Below are 21,214 nucleotides of genomic sequence, written 5' to 3'. Positions count from 1 at the left end.
TCACACTCCCATTCCCATCCCCTCACATTCCCATCCCCTCACACTCCCATTCCCATCCCCTCACACTCCCGTTCCCATCCCCCGTTCCCATCCCCCATTCCCATCCCCTCACACGCCCGTCCCCAGTCCCGCCCCTCGCCCCGCCCCTCGGCGCTGATTGGCTGTCTCGCCAGTCCAATTAGCCTGCGACGGATCCCTCCTCGCCGCGCCTATCCCGCTTTCCCCTCTGCGGGGGCGGGATAAAACGTTCATTGGCCGAACGCCACTGTCGCTTGCGAGCTTCCTTCTCTTCTATTGGTTGCGTCAGATGTCAGTCACGACCAACACCCGCCTCCCGGGGTGTCCCTCCCCGGCGCCTCGGTGTTGGCTCCATTCAGTGGCGGGTTCTGCGGTGGACGCAGCTCCGGCGGGCGGGCGCTGCTCTCGCTCTGTAGGAACAGGTCCTCGGCCGGCATCGCTCAGCGGGCAGCAGCCGCAGGAGGAGGTAGATCCCGTTCTGGTAACAATTATACAACTGCGGCGGCGCACCACAGGCCCCTCTCTCTTTATAAACCCGTGTTTACGGGCCGTTCTGAGGGGCTGGAGGCCGCCCGGGCGCGGGGAGGGGATGGAGCCCGCCCGGGATGCTCCGTGTCCCCGGCCCGGCCCCGCGGGGAGGTAGTGCCGAAGCAGCAGCACGGCGGTGCGAGGCCCCGAGGCTCGGCCTGCGGCGGAGGCAGCCCTGGGCCCTGCGGCAGGTGCGGAGGTGCCCGCGAGGAGCCGGGGGAAGCAGCCCCGGCTGCGCCCGTGCGTGTTTACCCCTGTCAGAACGGTGACGAATGGAGCTGCCAGCCCGCCGGGAGCTGCCCGAGGCCGCGGGCAGCGCCCACCCAGCGGGCCCGGCCGCTCCCGCGGCCCCCCCCCGTGCCGGGCCCGACCTGCCCTGAACTTCCCCGTGGCCCTGGAGAGTGAAAGTTGGGAAGGAGCGGAGCAGCTGGCGCGGCCTTGGAGCAGGAAGCGCCGCCCGGTACTTGAGAGTTACTGTTCGGGTTTGGCCTCCTGGCTGCCGTGGCTGACACGCCGCCGTCGCTGGCTCCACGCTCCGCTAAAAAATACTGACTAAGGGGTGTTGTCTGAGCCACCCGGGGTGTTGTGTCATGGCAAGAATCTCGTAATTAACAGGAGGAAAACCAAACCAAACTTACAGCACATTGGTAAAGGGTTGGTGAAAACGGACAGCGTGGCGTCCAAGCAAGATCAGCACCACCAAATGTCGATTATTTGGCGCCTTTGTGTTGGTAATTCCAAAAAGCAGTGAACATCAAAGGGAGGTTTTCTATGTACCTGTAATTCACATGTGGGCAAATGAAAGAGCTGGGCAGAATGCGCAGCTCTGCCGGTGGCCTGTGCGTGTGCAGCCAGCAGTATCTAATGCCTTATTAGACGCTATGAGATCTGTAGAAATTTAACCTGAGCCTGTGTTTTAGAAGAAACTGTGTGTTACAGTCACAGGAGGGAAGTTCTGCTAATCCTGTGCGTTGCCTTGTGAGTCAGCAGCTTGAGTGCAGGCAAGATTGGGAGCCTTTTGCTCTGCAAACTAAGACAGAAGCTGTCAAAGCGCATGGTTGAGTGAGTACTGATTGAATGCTCATCTTTACCAGTGGTGCCAGCACCTTCCCTGCAGCCGAAGCAGCACTGTGGTGCACGGATAGGTTCTCAGGTTTTCCTGTAATTTAAGTGGGGTATTTCTTTTTAAAGCCCCGGCCAGTGCACGCCGAGGTTTGTAAGAGGTTGGCAGGCATTCGCTTCACCTGCACCGAGCTGCCAGCAGCTCGGCTTCTCTGCTCTGCTGCTTTCCCAGGAAGAACTCCCTGTTTTGTAAGTGCAGCAGTTGTTGGGAACATCCTTGTCCACCCCTCAACCTGCATCCCCAAAAAAATCTGTGCTTCTGGGTTGAGCAGCTCCAGCCCAGGGGCGTGCCACTTCTCCAGAGCATGAGTACCTTTCTGCTTATTCCTGGGCTATTTCTGAGGGCTTTTAGGATAAGGTCTTTGTCCTTGCCTTTACCACCAGTAGCCCTCCTAGTTACACAAATTAAAATAAATCAAGAATTTCAGTACGTTTTGTCAGACTTGGCCGAAAATACTGCTGCTGCGGTTTCCACAGCAAAAGATAATGGACTTCCTGGTTCTTAAGAATCAGATTATTTAGGTCAGTAAACGTATAAAAACACAGCTCTCTGATGTTGTCTGCTACCAGCCAAGACTCCAATACCAAACAATTCAGCCCTGCTTTCTGCTCGTGCTGCAAGACGTCTGATAGTACTGTGAATTGCACTAAATGACAAATACTCTTTTTAGGGAAGTGTTCTGAAATCATTCTCCCCTGAGTTCACCTAAGTGTGCTTTGTTCAGTGAATGTTTCCAGCCTCAAGTGGTGAACCTGCTTGCTCTGCCTAAGTGCTCCACACCTAACTTTTCTTCCTGTTGAACTGGCTGCCTCAGAATGAAAGGGAAGAAAAGTAATTCCAATATGCTAAAGATCTGCTTCCAAAATAACCCGCCTGCCTCTGCCAAGCACTTCATTAGTAATTTCTGCCCATGACTGTTCCTCTTAATCTGCAGATCTCAAGGTGCCTTAGAAATGTCCTTTAAAGCGGTGGCCCGGGACTTTGCTGGAGGGAACCTGAAATAGTTTTGCCACTGTTTCCTGCTGACTTTCCTCAGCAGTAGCATCTGGCCAGCTCAGGGAGCCGGAGGTGCCGAGCTGCTGTGCAGAACCACGTCCCCCCCCCCCCTCGGCCCTCTGCTCCTTCCTCCTGGGATGCTCTGTTCTGGAACAAAAGTGGCTCCTTGGCCTGCTGAAGGGTGGTGGGTGCAGGGAGAGCTGCTTTCTTTAGGTGGAAGTCTCGTGGGGAGACACACTTACAGCCCGTGCTTGCCTAATGTAATAATTTTAGACTGCTTTATCGTTACTGAAGTGATGAAGCCAGCTAGTGTGTGCCTGGTTTGTGTCATGCTTGGGTGGGCCAAGCTGGGCTGTTTATTACTGAAAAAAAAAAAAAAAAAAGAGAATAAAGTGCATGGTGCATCCGCTGCAGACCTGGGGTGGTGCAGGCTCACAGAGGGATGGCTGTGGGGGGCACAGGAGACAATGTCTATTGGCTTAGAAATGATTGAGGCCTAAAAGATTGGAAATTCTGTGGGGCCTCCATGGCCTTGAGTTAATGATTTCAAGCTTGTCAATACAGAAAAGCTCCTCAACACAGGTCAGTTTCTGTACACGGAAGAAAGGCTGGAACAAATCACTGACACGGGATTTCAGGGATTTTCATTTGTGTTTCCCCACCCTTCAGACTGAAGGCAGACTGCAGAGTCATGCAGCACGGGTTGCTGTGCAGGGACAGACACTCCTTGGCACTGAGGGGAGACCCACAGGTCAGGCAGCCTGGGCAGTAATTGAAGCTGGCCTTGCTTTAATTGACTCTGAGCTTCCCGACTCTCTGGCCAGCCCAGTTCTGCCTTTTAAGAGCGTGATGAACCTTTCCCTTGAAAGTAGGTTTTGCCATTTAACAAATCCATAATTGGAGCGGCAGAACATTTGCTCCCAGATAAGGGCGCTTGTGCATGTTGGTAATTAGTTTGACCCGGGCAGATGCCTCCTGATAAGGCACAGCGGGGAGCTGTCCTCCGGTGTGCTGAAGGACTTAATCCCCTTAACTTGTGACACAGCAACTCAAAAGTTCCCGGCTGTGCTGGACTCAGTCTGGAGGTGCTCCACAGTCTTGGTGTAGGTCTCACCATTGTCAAGCACTGAGGGGAGAGCAGAGATCCTGATTGTGCTGACACGTGTGCAGGCAGGAATTTATTCCTCATTCAATTCTGCTGCTTTCTTCCTAATTCCTCCTCACAGGACGTTGCACAGCCTCGGTCCTCCGTGTGTGTTTTCACATCGTTGCAGGTGCTGCTCTTTCCCCCACTTCACATCCCTCCCCCACGGAGCTGCTGCCAGGGCTGGAGCCCCTCTGCTCTGGAGCCAGCCTGGCAGAGCTGGGGCTGTTCAGCTGCACAAGAGAAGGCTCCAGGGAGAGCTCAGAGCCCCTGCCAGGGCCTCAAGGGGCTCCAGGAGAGCTGCACAGGGACTGGGGACAAGGCCTGCAGGGACAGCACACAGGCAATGGCTTCCACTGCCAGAGGGCAGGAACAGATGGGATATTGGGAACTGGGAATTGCTGGCTGGGAGGGTGGGCAGGCCCTGGCACAGGGTGCCCAGAGCAGCTGTGGCTGCCCCTGGATCCCTGGGAGTGCCCAAGGCCAGGCTGGATGGGGCTGGAGCAGCCTGGGACAATGGGAGGTGTCTCTGCCCATGGCAGGGGTGGGACTGGATGAGCTTTGAGGTCTCTTCCCACCCAAACCACTTTGGGATTCTCTGTCAGCTTCTACTGCCAAAATGATCTCTCCTGTTTTTTATGGTTTCACTGCCACCCTCTCAAGCCTGGCCTCTCCTACAAAACCATCATAAACCATGTTAAAGCCTCCCCAAAGAGCTGCACGATCCAGCCCCTCCATCTCCTTGAAACCAGGTGGTGGCTCGGGGACCTTTTGGGGGCCTTTCCCCCACACCTGTTCTTGTGGCTCCCCAGCAAAAGTGAGCCGCAGAGCGTGAGGCTTCGTGTCCCTTTGTCCTTCCCCACGAGTCCAGGGGACAAGGCTGGTGGCCAGCAGAGCTGGGGTGGGTCACAGAGGGCCACGGGCGTGCAGGCAGAGCTGCTGGCAGCCCTGCAGAGCAGTATGGACAGGCATGGGGAGGGATTTCCTGCTTCGTGGGGTCAGGGCAGGTGGTGTTAAGGTGGGTTTTGGAGGCAAACCCTTGCCAAACCACATTCAGAAGTCTGTGACAACAGGAGTTGGAGGAGGTGGGCAGGATAGGAGAGGAAACAGAAACGGGGAACAATGAGAAGCGCAGGGGAGGGAGAGCTCGGGGCTGAGTGACCAGTCAGGTTTTGTGATGGATATAAATTAACTGGGATAATATCTCTTGGATCTAAACAGAGGGCTCAGTGGAAAATGAAACTTGATTCTCCCCCTTTATGAATCTGAGATACCTCCATCAAGAGAATAATTTTAGGTGCTGGTGTGACACCTCGGAGAGGAGCAAGTCTCACCTCTCACACATCAGGGAAGAAAGCAAGATTTGCATCTCCTCTGAAAAGTCTTTTCCCCTCTGCCTCATTGATTAGAGTTAATTGATCAAGTTCAGGTGAATCTCGGCCGCACTCTTGTTTGGTTCTTAAATGCTCATTAATTGCACCCGAGTAATTTAAATTTAATTAGAGTTTGGTAGGGTGTGGTGCTTGTTGTACCTTTTAATTCCTTGTTTAAGGTATTTGCTGGTGACAGGCTGGCGCCACGGTGGCACCAGGCTGACGGGACTCTGGGATGGGCCTTGCTGTGACGCTGGAGTCACAGACCGTTTTTGGGCTCCCCGGCACGGGGAGATGGACCTGCCCCCGCGTGGCGCTGCCAAACGAGCAACCAGATCTAAAACCAGTTGAAACTGAATTTGGCGATCCTGAAGGCAGCACAAAATTAATGTGTTTTTGCAGCACAGCATTGATTTCCCTAGTCTGATCCTGATTTCCTGAGTGCTGGCAGCCCAGCTGGGCTCACTCCACCGCTAGCAGGTTTGGGGAGGAACGAGCACGTTCCAGGCAACATTTGTTTTGTGCTGCTGGCAAGGCTTCCTCCCGTGCCTCCCGTCCCACTCCACACAGCAAATTTATGGTCTTTACCCCAAAACAAACCAACACAGGGGGTTTGAGTGGGACTTTTGTCATTCACAGGCCTAAAAAAGCAAGTAAAGCTTGAGAGGAATGGATGCTTCTGGATGCAGAGCAGCTTCCCTGTACGCTTCATAGTGGGAAGAAGAGATACTTGGGCATATCTGATGGTGAAAAATGTTAAATGTTGGCGTATTTTTTTAATGCTTGGAAAGATTTTCAAGAAAATCCTCAGACTGTAACCTGTAAGACCAGCCATCTTAAAAGCTGATTATGTGCAAATTTGATTATAGAAAGGTCTTCTTAAGTATTCAGGCGATATTTAAGATAATGAGGTTTTGTTCCTTAATTCAATTTTGTCTCCCATCTGGAAGAAATTAAAAATCCAAGCCATGCATCATTTCATTCCTTAAAAATGTCTCATGCCCTGCTTTACTGTCCCTGCCTGTCTGGGCTGTGAGTGTGTAGCTGGGCTGGGGGGTGACGGGTCCCCTCTCCTGGTCCCCTGCTGTCCTGGCCGGCGTGTCCCCTCCCCGTGTCACCACACAGACCACGGTCCTGGTGAGGTCCTGCTGTGCTTCCCGTGGTCTCTCTGTCTTGGAGAAATAATCTCTGGGAGATGAGTCCAGGGCACATTCCCTGCTGGTCCTGCCATATACAAGCACGTGATAAATGGTATTTTCTTCTGCAAAGAGCTTGTGATCAGTAATGGAGTAAAATGAGTTCAAGAGTTGTTAACACCTGTCAGGATCAGAACTTGAGTTATACTAACAACCTTAAATTCTTTTAGGGAAACATCCTTTATTTTAAAGGATATATTCTCTCTGAAAATAAACTTTCTGTTTTTAAAGTTTGGAATTGTAAAAATCTAAGCCTGAAACCACAGTTCAGTGGAGGTTTTGGCCATTTTAATTCCACGTTTTGTTGTAGCAGAGTTTTAATACGCTGGCAGACACAGTTTCTCTCCTGTGTTGTCCAGGCCCAGAGATTTCATTGTTGGAGAGCTCCAGAGGATCTCAGTGGGGATTTTGTGGCTGCACCTGCCCAGGCTGCCCTGTCCTGGCTGGCGTTTGTGCCGCTGCCCATTCCGTGGGTCACCATGGGCAGCTAAAATCCCTGCTGCCGTTTCTGCTCTGCCAGGATGGCGTGAGGCAGCACCGAGGGACAGCTCCGGTCAGGAGCCCTGTGTGTTCCCTCCACTCTGTGCTCTCAGCATTCCAAACCCTTCCTTCCTTTTCCCCTCCTGGCTGCCGCAAGGCGCTTTTGTGTTTTCGCTTTACGGTGTTACAAGGAGTCTCACGCTGCCTGTGCTTCCCTGTGGCAGCAGACGGCCCGCGGGTGTGGCCACGGGCCCTGCTGGCTCTGTCAGGTGCCTGAGTGCTGCCTTTGCCTTGCCAGGTGCTCCGGAGGAGGGAGGATGCTGTCCCGACTGCGCGTGGCCGCGGCGCCCTGCGCGATGGCGCGGCGCAGCCTGCACACCAAGGAGAAGGGCAAGCCGCTCATGCTGAACCCGCGCACCAACAAGGTGGGTGTGTGTCCTGTTCTTCTGGTGTGTGTGTCCTGTCCTGCTGGTGTGTGTGTCCTGTCTGGCTGGTGTGGCTGTCCTGTCTGGCTGGTGTGTGTGTCCTGTCCTGCTGGTATGTGTGTCCTGTCCTGCTGGTGTGTGTGTCCTGTCTGGCTGGTGTGTGTGTCCTGTCTGGCTGGTGTGTGTGTCCTGTCCGGCTGGTGTGTGTGTCCTGTCCTGCTGGTGTGGCTGTCCTGTCTGGCTGGTGTGGCTGTCCTGTTCTTCTGGTGTGTGTGTCCTGTCCTGCTGGTGTGTGTGTCCTGTCCTGCTGGTGTGTGTGTCCTGTCCAGCTGGCGGGTTTGTGCTGTCTGACTGGTGTGTGTCCTGTCCAGCTGAGAGTCCCATCACCTTGTCCTGGGGACGCAGCCTGAGCAGGGTGTCGAGGCAGGGAGCAGTTCCTGCCCCTGCAGAGTGAGGGCTGCTGGTGGCACCTGCTGCTGCTGCAGCCATCCTGACCGCTCCGGCCATCCCGGCTGCTCTGGCCATCCAGGCTGCTCCGGCCATCCCGGCTGCTCTGGCCATCCTGACCGCTCCGGCCATCCCGGCCGCTCCGGCCATCCCGGCCACTCCGGCCATCCTGGCCGCTCCGGCCATCCTGGCTGCTCTGGCCAGCCCGGCTGCTCCGGCCATCCCGGCTGCTCTGGCCATCCCGGCTGCTCTGGCCATCCTGGCCGCTCCGGCCATCCCGGCTGCTCTGGCCATCCCGGCCGCTCCGGCCATCCCGGCTGCTCTGGCCATCCCGGCTGCTCTGGCCATCCCGGCTGCTCCGGCCATCCCGGCTGCTCTGGCCATCCCGGCTGCTCCGGCCATCCCGGCTGCTCTGGCCAGCCCGGCTGCTCTGGCCATCCCGGCTGCTCCGGCCATCCCGGCTGCTCTGGCCATCCCGGCTGCTCTGGCCATCCCGGCTGCTCCGGCCATCCCGGCCGCTCCGGCCATCCCGGCCGCTCCGGCCATCCCGGCTGCTCCGGCCATCCCGGCTGCTCTGGCCATCCCGGCTGCTCCGGCCATCCCGGCTGCTCTGGCCATCCCGGCTGCTCTGGCCAGCCCGGCTGCTCTGGCCATCCCGGCTGCTCTGGCCATCCTGGCTGCTGTCCTCACGGCCGGTGCTGCCCCGGGCACAGGAGGGGCTGCTGGCACTGCCTGGCACTGGCTGCAGGAGGGGCTGGCTGAGCCAAGGGAGAGCTTTGGCAGGAACAGGGTCTGATGTCAGAGTTTGCAAAAGTTAACTCTGAATTCGGGCCCGCTAACCATAGGAAGTGTTAGCCTCTCTGTCCTAGCCCTGGCCCTCTCCTGGGGCACTGGGAACTGGGGCTGAGCCACATCACCTAAGAAACATCCCTCTGCGGAGTCTGAAAGAGCATCTAAAAATAAACCTTGGTGGGAGCTAACTGGGAGGTAGAGATATCATGTTAATTCCATGCTTTGAGGCAGACTTACAAGAAAGTAGCATTCACACAACTATTCCTGTTTCCACAAGCCCATCCTCAGCCTCTTTTTTTCTTTTTTCCACTGGAGTTGTAGTGGCCTTCGGGAATCTTGAAGCTTATAATATGTAAGTTAAAACTGGTAAGAAATCAGGTGAGGGCTTTTGGTGGCTGATCCAAGATGCCTCAAGTGGTCAAGAAAGGTGGCAAATCTGCCTGTCTCTGGCAGGGCATTTCCTGAGCAGTGGGGCTGGGTTATTTTACCCTTCCCTTTCCCCCTGGACAGTAGAGTGCAAGATGCCTCAGTGCTGCATGAATCCAGGCTGCCTAAAAAGAGGGAGAGAGAACTGTGGAAGGTAGAGACTGGCTGACTGCAGAAGTGAAATTGAGATTGCTGTGTCAGGGAAGGAGAAAAGAGTAGATGGCTGTGATTTGTCAAGATCAGATTGTCTCGAGACTTTCTGAGCTCTAAAGACTTTGACATGCCAGTGGAAATTACTTCAACCCCTGTAAGCTTTTCCAAATGCTGATTATTCAATAGCATTCAGAAACGAGAACAATAGGTCATTTCTTACTGTTTTCCTAGTGGTAATGTCCTTCCATTTTTTTGGTTTTTTTAACCACGGAATTCTCAGCTGGACTGAGCACAATGCAATTTTGTTTCTTGAGGAATAGAAGGGAGTCGGGAGCTTCTGGTTAATGGCAATTGATTTTTTGAATTTTTTAATGCCTCCAACAAGTTACACTGGTGAGAGGGAAGCCCATTCTGCATTAGTTTGTCTCTGCTGTATCAGCCTGTCCTTCCTGCTGACGCCTGTTGGAATGGATCAGAAAGCTCACTGAGTGATACTGCTGGATGCCGTATCTGTATGGAAATGCATTTTGGATATTCAGCAAAGACATAAGTGATTTATTAAACACACCGAGTACTTTGCCCCTTGTGCCTCACGTGTGCATAGATATATATATATATATTATCTATGTACAGAAACAGATAAAGGGTGTTATTTCTTGCTGTCAGCTTGTTGAGGTTATCACGTTTTACTTGATTACATTTCATTTTTACATCCTGTCTCAAGTCTTCGCAGCAGTTGGTTTCCCCTAAGGCACGTGTCCCAAAAACAAGAGCTACAGAAGGACAGCATCGGGGGCAGGACCCAGCCCTCGCCCTTGTGCAAACTAATGTGTTGCTCTTTGCCACTGGAGTAGGTTTTCCTGTTAACAATTGTTTTTCTTTTCTCGCCCACCCTTAGCTGCGTGTTGCAGGTGGACACTGCAGCTGCCACCAGCTGGTTTGGGTTTTTGTGTTTGAAGGCCGGATTTGAGGTGTTCGTTGTCGGGGTGGCTCCAAGAGGCGGTGAGCTCTCTGGGCCACCTCAGTGCTGCAGCCAGCAGCCACAGAGCCTGCTGCAACTGTTGTGGCGTCCTCCTCTGCTCAGAGCGCTCTGTGATGTGTGACTCCTGCTCCCTGACAGGGCTTCCAGTGCAGGTAATTGGCTTCAGGACATTCTGTTCCGCTGGAGGTCCCTGCTGGGCCCAGGCAGCATTTTAAACTTGCTTAGAGCAGTGCTAGGACAATCTCAGTGGTTTAGTGCTGGCGGTTAAATCCTTACTGATAGGGTAAGGATTTGTTGGGGCAGGGTTTGTTATTCCAGCACAGAACAGGTGATGCACGAGGACAAGATCCCTGACTGGTGATGTCTGTTCTGCCACGTGGAGTGCCATCAGAGTGTTCTTGTCTCCACTGGGAATACATGACCTGTAATTTTATCCGTGTGTTTGTTTTCTGTGGCTTGCAGAAAATTTGTGACTGAATAGTTGGTGACGCCTCCTGTGCTTTAGTTGGTTATTTTAGTTGGTTATTTTTGGTATTCTTGAGAAGGGTGTGATTGTATTATGTACTGTGGATTCCATAACCCCGTTTTCCGTGACTCTGTTCCTCAGGATTGTTAGGTTATCACAGAATCCCAGAATCCCTGAGGTTGGAAAAGCCCTCCCAGCCTCCCAAGCTGTCACCCGATCCCCACCTTGTCATGCAGCCCAGAGCTCTCAGTGCCACGTCCAGGCCTTCCTTGGACACCTCCAGGGATGGGCACTCCAGCACCTCCCTGGGCAGTTCCAATTCCTGACCTCCCTTTCCATGGGGAAATCCCTTCTGATGTCCAAAAACTCCTCCTGCACTGACAGCGCCTCTCAAAATTTTGGCTTCAGTGGGTATCTTTAGGATTTATATTGCCATTTTTAAATGGCAACAGATATGTGCATGGAAATAGGTGATAAATGTGGAAGAAACATTCCCTGGTGGCAGGTTAATAATCCGAGACTGATCCTGAGGAGTTTTACCAGTGTCATATCATTCATACAGGTGGTCATCTTCTTATATTTTGCTCACGGTTTTATGTGTTCATTCACAGCTTTTTCAGCCCAATTTCTTTTCATGCACAGCTTCCAGAAGACTGCCAAAAACCGTGAAAAATTCGCCTTTGCGTATAGAGATTATTTTCTTAGCAGACTTGTACATGACCTCACTGACTTGTGGGAAATACCCAGCAGAACATTTCCGATTCAGAATAAAAAATAAACAGAAAAAACCCAACCAAAGTCAAAGCTATTTTGACAAAATAAATGGGATAGCACAAGAGAGTGTAAAGAAAGGATTGTATGAGCTTGAAGATGTAAAAGCAGATGCTCCCTTTCCTCTGCCCATTCTCACCATGCTGGATTTGACACATTTCATTTATTTTAATACATTTTAGATTTAGAGCCAGCTGGGTTGAGCAGCCAGGGCATGGAATACACAGTGTCCCTGTGCCTTCCTGGGGAAACCAGGATAACCAGGATGTGGGGAGGGAATGCACGTGGTGATCATTGCTAAGGAGTGCAGTGCTTGAAGTGTTGCTGTCAGTTTGTGATCAGTCAGGAGGAAAGACCCGAGAAGGCAGGAGAATGACAGAAAATGTGCACACACCCCCCAGCCCAGAAATCCCACCGCAGCTCTGTGTCCTGCCCAGGTGGTTTGGAGGGATTCCTGGATGGAGCTGGCGTGGCCACACACCTGCAGGTTTTATCAGCTTCCCTGAGATCTGCGTGCTTTCAGAAGGAATTACATGTGGGCACGTGGAGCTGTTTAATCGGTAACCAGGTGCCAAAGGTGGTGGGAGGGTATCAAACCTCCTTTACCTTGGACCAGGTGTTCTGCTCAGCACCTCTGGGCTGGGGGGTAGGGGATGGAGGAAGGGCACTGCCTGGGGGTGTTTATTGTGGGACTAATCCCTTCAGGAGAGCAGGAGCAGCCGCATCTGCTCAGCTGGAAAAATAATTTAAAGAGATGTCCCCGGGGATGCCATTGCAATCACGGGGCTCACGACTTGGTGGTGTCCGTGGAAAATGTACCCAGGAGAGCCTGGGCCACTTCCTTGGCAGGGAGTGGAGGCTTTCTGCTCCTGCCTTTTCCCCTCTTCTGCTTCCAGCTGCTCCACATCATCGGCAAGTCCCAGGGAGCCAGCTGCGGGCTGGCTGAGCGTGGGTCAGCAGCCAGAGTGGCGGAGTGCTCCACCTCGCAGAGGGGTCCCCGAGCTGGTGGCGTCTCTGCCTGCAGAGAGAGAGGGAGGTGTTCAAAGGGCTGGAGACCTGAGGGGATCCGGGTTATGTCACAGTGCGTTGCCCCGCTGTGTCAGCCACACCCGCCAGGGTACACACTGTGCTGCTCTGGGAGAATAAAGGGACAGAATCCAGTTTAAAAATGAAGGAGGAAAGAAATCAGGAGAGATTTTCTGTTCTCATAAACTTTTATTCTCTGGCAGAGATAGCAAAGACACCTTTGATTCTTATGAATGAACTTTATTAATTTCCCGTGGAGGCATCTTGTGCAATAGTGAACTTTGTGTTTACCCCAAGGGAGCAAAGTCAAGACGAGCAGCCCACGATCCAACATAAAATCTACTTTATTTTCAAGATGTTTATGATGCTGCTTCAAAGGCTGTGCTCCACTGCTGAATCTGTTCTAACAATTACTAGGAGTTACAAGGAAACCATTTTTTGAATCTCACGAGTAACTGATTTTCCAAACAGTGGCGTGTCTGTATATAAACTGTATGTACATCTTTGTCAGGAGCCTGGATGGGGTTTTTGCTGTATATGAGAGCACTTATGTTTGGTTAAAAGTACACTCTCATATATATATGGCTGCAAGACGGCGGGCGGGGAAGGCTTACCGCCACTACTACTTCTCTGCTTGGAAACCTCTCAGAATTACTTACTCAGTGCTGCTATAAAAATCCTGCTTGCAGCATCCAGGCTGCTCCATGCAAGGCAGGCAGCTAGAATTTGTGTGTGCTGGTATTTATAGCGGCACGGGCTTTGTGTGATGGAGCCCAGTTGCTGCGAAGTCCCAGTGCCAGAGTTTGTGGGTTGAAGTTCATGGTTGTTCAGTGTGAGCTTTCTAAACTAAAATAGCATCAACATTTCGCTCCGGTAGCATTTTTTCATTCCCCCTCCCAGCAGCAGGTTGTTTTTGTGGCAGTGAATTTGTCCGTGGAGTGTTAATTAATTAATTAATTAATTAATCTGTGGGCTTTGAGGTGTGCTGGGCTCCCTCCTGGACGCGCTCCCTGCTTTGTCTCTGCTGCCCTGGAGGTGACCCATGCTTGTTCTGAGCTGACAAGAGGATTAAGGAGGCTGATGGCAGTGAAAGTCAGCACACAGCAACTGGGGAAAGGACACCCGGCCTGCAAACACAGATCCCAGACTGCAGCAGTACTTTAGCACTGAATCCCAGGGAAAGCTGGGGGACTTTGGGCCTTAGGGGCGGCTTTACTGTGCCTTTGAGCAGTCAGCGGTGCCGGCTGCGTGGGCTGAGTGCCCCTGATGTCCCGGGGCTGGCCGTGTCACTGATGTCCTGTGTGTGGCTGTGTCCCTCATGTCCTGTGTCTGGCCGTGTCCCCTCATGTCCTGTGTCTGGCTGTATCCCTCATGTCCTGTGTGTGGCTGTGTCCCTCGTGTCCTGTGTCTGGCCGTGTCCCCTCATGTCCTGTGTCTGGCTGTGTCCCTCATGTCCCGTGTCTGGCTGTGTCCCTCATGTCCCGTGTCTGGCCGTGTCCCGTGATGTCCTGTGTCTGGCTGTGTCCCTCATGTCCTGTGTCTGGCTGTGTCCCTGATGTCCTGTGTCTGGCTGTGTCCCTCATGTCCTGTGTCTGGCTGTGTCTCTGATTCCTGTGTCTGGCTGTGTCCCTGATGTCCCGTGTCTGGCCCTGTCCCTCATGTCCTGTGTCTGGCTGTGTCACTGATTCCTGTGTCTGGCTGTGTCCCTGATGTCCCGTGTCTGGCTGTGTCCCTCATGTCCTGTGTCTGTCTGTATCCCCTCATGTCCTGTGTCTGGCTGTGTCCCTGATGTCCCGTGTCTGGCTGTGTCCCTCATGTCCTGTGTCTGGCTGTGTCCCTCATGTCCTGTGTCTGGCTGTGTCCCCTCATGTCCTGTGTCTGGCTGTGTCCCTGATGTCCTGTGTCTGGCTGTGTCCCTGATGTCCTGTGTCTGGCTGTGTCCCTCGTGTCCTGTGTCTGTCTGTATCCCCTCATGTCCCAGGGCTGGCTGTGTCCCTGATGTCCTGTGTCTGGCTGTGTCCCTCATGTCCTGTGTCTGGCTGTGTCCCTCATGTCCTGTGTCTGGCTGTGTCCCTCATGTCCTGTGTCTGGCCCTGTCCCTCATGTCCTGTGTCTGGCTGTGTCCCTCATGTCCCGTGTCTGGCTGTGTCCCTCATGTCCTGTGTCTGGCTGTGTCCCTCATGTCCTGTGTCTGTCTGTGTCCCTCATGTCCTGTGTCTGGCTGTGTCCCCTCATGTCCTGTGTGTGGCTGTGTCCCTCATGTCCTGTGTCTGGCTGTGTCCCTCATGTCCTGTGTCTGGCTGTGTCCCTCGTGTCCTGTGTCTGTCTGTATCCCCTCATGTCCCAGGGCTGGCTGTGTCCCTCGTGTCCTGTGTCTGGCTGTGTCCCTCATGTCCCGTGTCTGGCTGTGTCCCTCGTGTCCCGTGTCTGGCTGTGTCCCTCATGTCCTGTGTCTGGCTGTGTCCCTCATGTCCTGTGTCTGGCTGTGTCCCTCATGTCCCGTGTCTGGCTGTGTCCCCTCATGTCCTGTGTCTGGCTGTGTCCCTCATGTCCTGTGTCTGGCTGTGTCCCTGATGTCCTGTGTCTGGCTGTGTCCCTCATGTCCTGTGTCTGGCTGTGTCCCTCATGTCCTGTGTCTGGCTGTGTCCCTCATGTCCCGTGTCTGGCTGTGTCCCTGATGTCCTGTGTCTGGCTGTGTCCCTGATGTCCTGTGTCTGGCTGTGTCCCTCATGTCCTGTGTCTGGCTGTGTCCCTCATGTCCCGTGTCTGGCTGTGTCCCTGATGTCCTGTGTCTGGCTGTGTCCCTGATGTCCTGTGTCTGGCTGTGTCCCTGATGTCCTGTGTCTGGCTGTGTCCCTCATGTCCTGTGTCTGGCCGTGTCCCTCGTGTCCCGTGTCTGGCTGTGTCCCTGATGTCCTGTGTCTGGCTGTGTCACTCATGTCCTGTGTCTGGCTGTGTCACTCATGTCCCGTGTCTGGCTGTGTCACTGATGTCCTGTGTCTGGCTGTGTCACTCATGTCCTGTGTCTGGCTGTGTCCCTGATGTCCTGTGTCTGGCTCTGTCACTGATTCCTGTGTCTGGCTGTGTCACTCATGTCCCGTGTCTGGCTGTGTCACTGATGTCCTGTGTCTGGCTGTGTCACTCATGTCCTGTGTCTGGCTGTGTCCCTGATGTCCTGTGTCTGGCTCTGTCACTGATTCCTGTGTCTGGCTGTGTCACTCATGTCCTGTGTCTGGCTGTGTCCCTCATGTCTTGTGTCTGGCTGTGTCCCCTCATGTCCCGTGTCTGGCTGTGTCCCTGATGTCCTGTGTGTGGCTGTGTCCCTCATGTCCTGTGTCTGGCTGTGTCCCTCATGTCCTGTGTCTGGCTGTGTCCCTCATGTCCTGTGTCTGGCTGTGTCCCCTCATGTCCTGTGTCTGGCTGTGTCCCTGATGTCCTGTGTCTGGCTGTGTCCCTGATGTCCTGTGTCTGGCTGTGTCCCTCATGTCCCGTGTCTGGCTGTGTCCCTCATGTCCCGTGTCTGGCTGTGTCCCTCATGTCCTGTGTGTGGCTGTGTCCCTCCGTGTTCTGTGTCTGGCTGTGTCCCTGATGTCCCGTGTCTGGCTGTGTCACTGATGTCCCGTGTCTGGCTGTGTCCCTCATGTCCCGTGTCTGGCTGTGTCCCTCATGTCCTGTGTGTGGCTGTGTCCCTCCGTGTTCTGTGTCTGGCTGTGTCCCTGATGTCCTGTGTCTGGCTGTGTCACTGATGTCCTGTGTCTGGCTGTGTCCCTCATGTCCCAGGGCTGGCTGTGTCCCTCATGTCCTGTGTCTGGCTGTGTCCCTCATGTCCCATGTCTGGCTGTGTCCCTCGTGTCCTGTGTCTGGCTGTGTCCCTGATGTCCCAGGGCTGGCTGTGGTCACGGGCAGCTGGAAGGGTGCCCGTGTGTGATACTGCAGCTCCATCCTGGGAGATACTGCGTGGGCCATCCCAAATCCACATCCGAATCCAAATCCAAAACAAGCTCATGGTCATGGACAAAATACTGCAAGTGTTAGAAGGACTCAGGGTTTTTTATCCTGCTGCTCTGGACTAAACTTGTTCTGTTCCAGTTGGAGCAAGGACTGAATTTCTGTGTGAAGGCTGATGTCATTCTGATTGCTGATTTAGGCCTAGGCAGAAATTAAAGCATCTTTGACTATGGTAAGTTGTAATTGTCATGTAAATCACCAGCTGAAAGTACTTAGTGTCACTTAAAAATTCATCCTCTTTGATGGTGTTGTAACTCCGGAGACACTGAGCAGCCAGGTTCCCTACAGACAGGAAAGAGTGTGAATAAACTGAATAAGGATGGGTCTCTCTTCTGCTTGGAGCTAAGCTCAGGGCTCCTGGGCATTATTGGGGGCACAGGTTCCACTCTACAGGGAAGTTGGGAAAAGCCACGTTCCGGTGTCATGCTAACGGAAATTATGAATCTGGTAGTCGTGGTTTTTACAGGACCTGAGGCTTTCTGGAGGGGAGGATGTAGGTTTTGGTAGTGAGGTGTTTACAGGTTTTTACAGGACCTGAGGCTTTCTGGAGGGGAGGATTTAGGTTTTGGTAGTGAGGTGTTTACAGGTTTTTACAGGACCTGAGGCTTTCTGGAGGGGAGGATTTAGGTTTTGGTAGTGAGGTGTTTACAGGTTTTTACAGGACCTGAGGCTTTCTGGAGGGGAGGATGTAGGTTTTGGTAGTGAGGTGTTTACAGGTTTTTACAGGACCTGAGGCTTTCTGGAGGGGAGGATGTAGGTTTTGGTAGTGAGGTGTTTACAGGTTTTTACAGGACCTGAGGCTTTCTGGAGGGGAGGATTTAGGTTTTGGTAGTGAGGTGTTTACAGGTTTTTACAGGACCTGAGGCTTTCTGGAGGGGAGGATGTAGGTTTTGGTAGTGAGGTGTTTACAGGTTTTTACAGGACCTGAGGCTTTCTGGAGGGGAGGATGTAGGTTTTGGTAGTGAGGTGTTTACAGGTTTTTACAGGACCTGAGGCTTTCTGGAGGGGAGGATTTAGGTTTTGGTAGTGAGGTGTTTACAGGTTTTTACAGGACCTGAGGCTTTCTGGAGGGGAGGATGTAGGTTTTGGTAGTGAGGTGTTTACAGGTTTTTACAGGACCTGAGGCTTTCTGGAGGGGAGGATGTAGGTTTTGGTAGTGAGGTGTTTACAGGTTTTTACAGGACCTGAGGCTTTCTGGAGGGGAGGATTTAGGTTTTGGTAGTGAGGTGTTCCTCTCGGGTGTGGCACCACCGAGGGGACCCTGGCCTTCCTTCCCCAGGCTGTAAACTCCAGTGGCCTTGCTGACCAGAGATGAAACTTCTTCCTCCCTTCCTCCTCTTCTTCCTCTCGACACTGTCAATATTTTGGCACTGTTTTTGTTGCTGTGGTGTCTAGAGTAACAGTCAACATGCTGCAAATATTTGCCAGCTGTGCTCGGCCTTGGGGCCTCAGCCACTCACACTGCAAGCAGTTTGTGTTGGGAGAGGGCTGCTTTTGGAAGGATTTAACTGCATTTAGAGGTATTAAACTGCTGATGGCAGCAAGCCAAGGGGTGCTGGGGAAAAGGGAAGTTAGCTGAGAGGAGTTTGTGCGGAGCATGCATTTCTGCCCAAAGAGAATTAATATCTCTTGTGAAGTATGCAGAAGTGGAACTAACCCTTTGCAACACAGGAAGAGCCTCTGTGGCACCCTGAGCGTGTTTCCACGGGTTCTTCTCTCGTGTCAGTTTCTCTCTGTTTACGTGGTTGTGTTCTTTGTGGAAATGTTGCATTATTCAGATCAGTGTTTGGGAAGAAGTACCACTAAAGTGGCTGAAGTGACTGTTGCACCCCACCAAAAAAAAAAAAAAAAAAAAAGAAAAAAAAAAAGATAAAATAAAAAAGCCAGCAGCAAGGTTAAAAACTTGAAGAATGAACTGTCATCTGAAATGTATTTGTATTTAGTATTGGAAGAATACTAGGGAATAGCAATTAGACTGGGAAAGAAAACAGTGGTTTGCAAGTGACTCCTGACTTGTTGTAGAAAAACTCTGCTGTCCTAGTAGTAAAAGGTTAAATCGGAATCAGTATTTAGAGTCAAATCTATTACATGAAAGGTTGGCAGACATGAAAATAAATACAGAGAAAAACAGATTCGTTTTAGGGCTGAATACTTGGAGTTTTCTGCAAGAGGGCAAAACAGTGAAGTTTTTGGGTTTGGGTTGTTTTTTTCTTGCTTTCTAGCTCTTCAAGTATTTTATTACTGTAGAATCAGTACAGAAAAGCAGGTGGACTGCTTTAGTCAATGTCATTAAAACAACCAGTATTAAATGTGACCTAAGTAGGAAAGAGAAAAACAGTAATTATTTTAATAATGGGATTTTTTTCTCTAAGGAGTATTGTTTAGAAACTATCCAGGTAAGATGAATTACACTACAACTGGACCCTTTTCAGAAATTATTGTTAATGGGTATTGTTAATGCGTTCTACAAATACCTGTGAAGAGTCTGTTCTCACACAAGCAGAGGTGAAAAAATATTTGTATTCTGATCTGAATTGATGCCTTTACTGTCAAGTGGAAAAGTACTGATTTTTTTTTTTTTTTTCCTTGTCAGTTGAGGAGTTGAACATGGATGATCCTTGTGGGTCCCTTCCACAAAGATCATCTGATTCTGTGACCTTTCTGATGGCAGGAGGAATTTGGAGTGCAATTACAAGGCATAAGGCAAACCTTAGAAAGGCTTTTTTTTTTTTTTTTTTCCACTTGGCAGTAAGAATCTGAAGGCTGAGAGACAGTTCAGTTGAGTATTTAATTAACAATAAATTTAAACTGTGTCCACCCTCTGTCCACTCTCCATCTCCCAAATGGAGAAGAGGGGGAAGTTTTTGCAGTTGAGCTCCTCTAATTTGCCACCAATGAGACTTTTTGGTAGTAGACAAATGGATTAGATCCGTCCCTAAGTGAAAATTAAAGTATTTGGGTTGAACTGTGACCTTAATAGAAGCATCAGGGCGACTCAAGGCATCAGGGGCATCAGTCTGTATTAGTGAAAAAAGCAGCAAATGCAGCAATTCAGGTAAAAATCTGAGTGTTACCGTCTGTGACTGTAGGGCCCAGCCTGGGTGACCCAGGTGAAACAGCTGAAAAAGCAGCTGTTATTTCACTTCTAACCCGTTTGCAGCAGCGCCTCTTTGCTGCTCCCCAGCTCCACAGAGCAAAAATTAACTCTGGCAAGGTCTGGGCAATGTGGGCAAGCTGTGGTGGAAAGGAATAGCCCCAAAAAGCGAGGAGAACCCCAGGAAAGGCAAACACGCCCCGACCCTGCTGGAGAGAAGGGTGCAGCAGAAGAGCTCCTAGAAAAGGGATGAAACTGAGATTTTTGGAGTTAAGTTAACAAAATGAATTAAGCATTTATAATCTAGCTTGTAGAGTTATGTGTTGAATTTTAACCTTTTACTTAAGAAACCTCTGCCTGGTAAAAAATGGCATAAGAAGATGCAAATTTCTGGAGCTTCTTGCATAAAGAACAATACCAGAAGAGGCAAAGAACCCAGATAAAGAAGCTCCTCTGTCTCCAAGCCCATCAAGACTGACAGACGTACTCAGATCAGCACCAAAGGACCAAAAGCGCACGCGCAGAGAGGAAAAGTTCAAAGGCTCAGCCATGAGGAAGACCAAAATCTTCAGCCTCAGGACCACCAGAGACCCCCGTGCGACCACCACGGCAAACCAGGCGTGCCCAGAAGGGCGGGGACTCATTTAGCGTGAGAGGCGAGGACAGGCGGGGCCAGGGGTTGAATATGCATGAGAAAGTTGTGCAGTGTATTGCATATGGAACATCTTTAAAGAATAAAGGTGTGGGTCAGACTGAGGCTCGGGGCACAAGTTTTGGAGAGCGATCTCACCTGTGCCGGGCGCTGACATACACACCCACCTCATAACTACCCCAGGGTGTGGGGTCTGTCTATTTATTCCGTGTATGGCTTCAGGGAGGTCCTGGGGCAAGAACTGATAATTGCTGCTCGCCTCTCGTTTTCAGGGCATGGCCTTCACCTTACACGAGCGACAAATGCTTGGGCTGCAGGGACTCCTACCTCCCAAAATAGAGACACAAGACATCCAAGCCTTACGCTTCCACAAGAACTTGGCAAAAATGACCGACCCCTTGGAGAAGTAAGCGCTGCTCCGGCCTTGTCCTGTGGTGGGAGTGAGTGGGAATATTGGGGCTGGAAATAAGATGGAAATGTGAAAATACTGAGCGGGGGTAACCAAAGTTTCTAGTGCCTCCGCTGGGTTTTTCAGTTCTTGGGTGTTGTTTTCACGCTGGCACAGAAAACTGCTTTCATCCTGCGGTCACATGAGGTTGGGAAGCTTTTTTTCTTCCTTTTTTTTTTTTTTTTTTTTTTTCCCAATATTCCATGTTCATAAAACAGCAAAAGAGAATGTGTGAAAGTCAGTAACAAAGCTGCAAACCTGCCTGTAAGCTGTCACACGTATTTCTGTGATATGTAAGATGGAGTGGCGGGTTGTTAGAGCACAGGAGGTGGCATTCAGCCCGATCTGTAAAAACGTGTGATAATGAAGGTAAACTGAGCACTTGAGATACCACAACCAGTGTTTAACATATACAGTAGTTACTGCTGAAAAGGAACTACGAGAGTAGAATTTTAAATCTCACAATGTGTGTGGGTTTTTTTGTATATTTTATTACTTATCGCACTGGTTTGGTGAACCACAAAGGATTTTGCTGTGTTTTATTTTTAGGGTGCTGTGTTTTTAGCATCCCGTTACTGTTTTCACACAATCTTTATGTATCCCTGCCTGTGAAAATACACAGTCTCCTGCAGGCTGGAGGAGAACTGGAGTGGCTTGGGGCTCGCA

The 21,214-nt window shown here is 51.6% G+C and overlaps 1 protein-coding gene across 2 annotated transcripts in view; it reads left to right on the top strand.

Moving 5' to 3' along the window:
* The first annotated feature begins 307 nt into the window (after positions 1-307).
* Positions 308-21,214, top strand: part of ME2 (malic enzyme 2) — a 42,639-nt gene continuing 21,732 nt past the window's right edge. For both annotated transcript variants that reach the window (XR_008441285.1, XM_054003368.1), the window contains exons 1-3: positions 308-484; positions 7,157-7,283; positions 20,373-20,506. Coding sequence is in view for 1 of the 2 variants with exons in the window: in XM_054003368.1 (XP_053859343.1) it covers positions 7,176-7,283; positions 20,373-20,506 (242 nt within the window). In the remaining variant the exon portion in view is untranslated. The remainder of the gene's footprint in view (positions 485-7,156; positions 7,284-20,372; positions 20,507-21,214) is intronic.

This window comes from Vidua macroura, chromosome Z (genome assembly GCF_024509145.1).
Source record: "Vidua macroura isolate BioBank_ID:100142 chromosome Z, ASM2450914v1, whole genome shotgun sequence".
Taxonomy (NCBI): Eukaryota; Metazoa; Chordata; class Aves; order Passeriformes; family Viduidae; genus Vidua; species Vidua macroura.
Note: the sequence above shows the minus strand (reverse complement) of the source record. Positions and strands in the feature narration are given on the sequence as shown.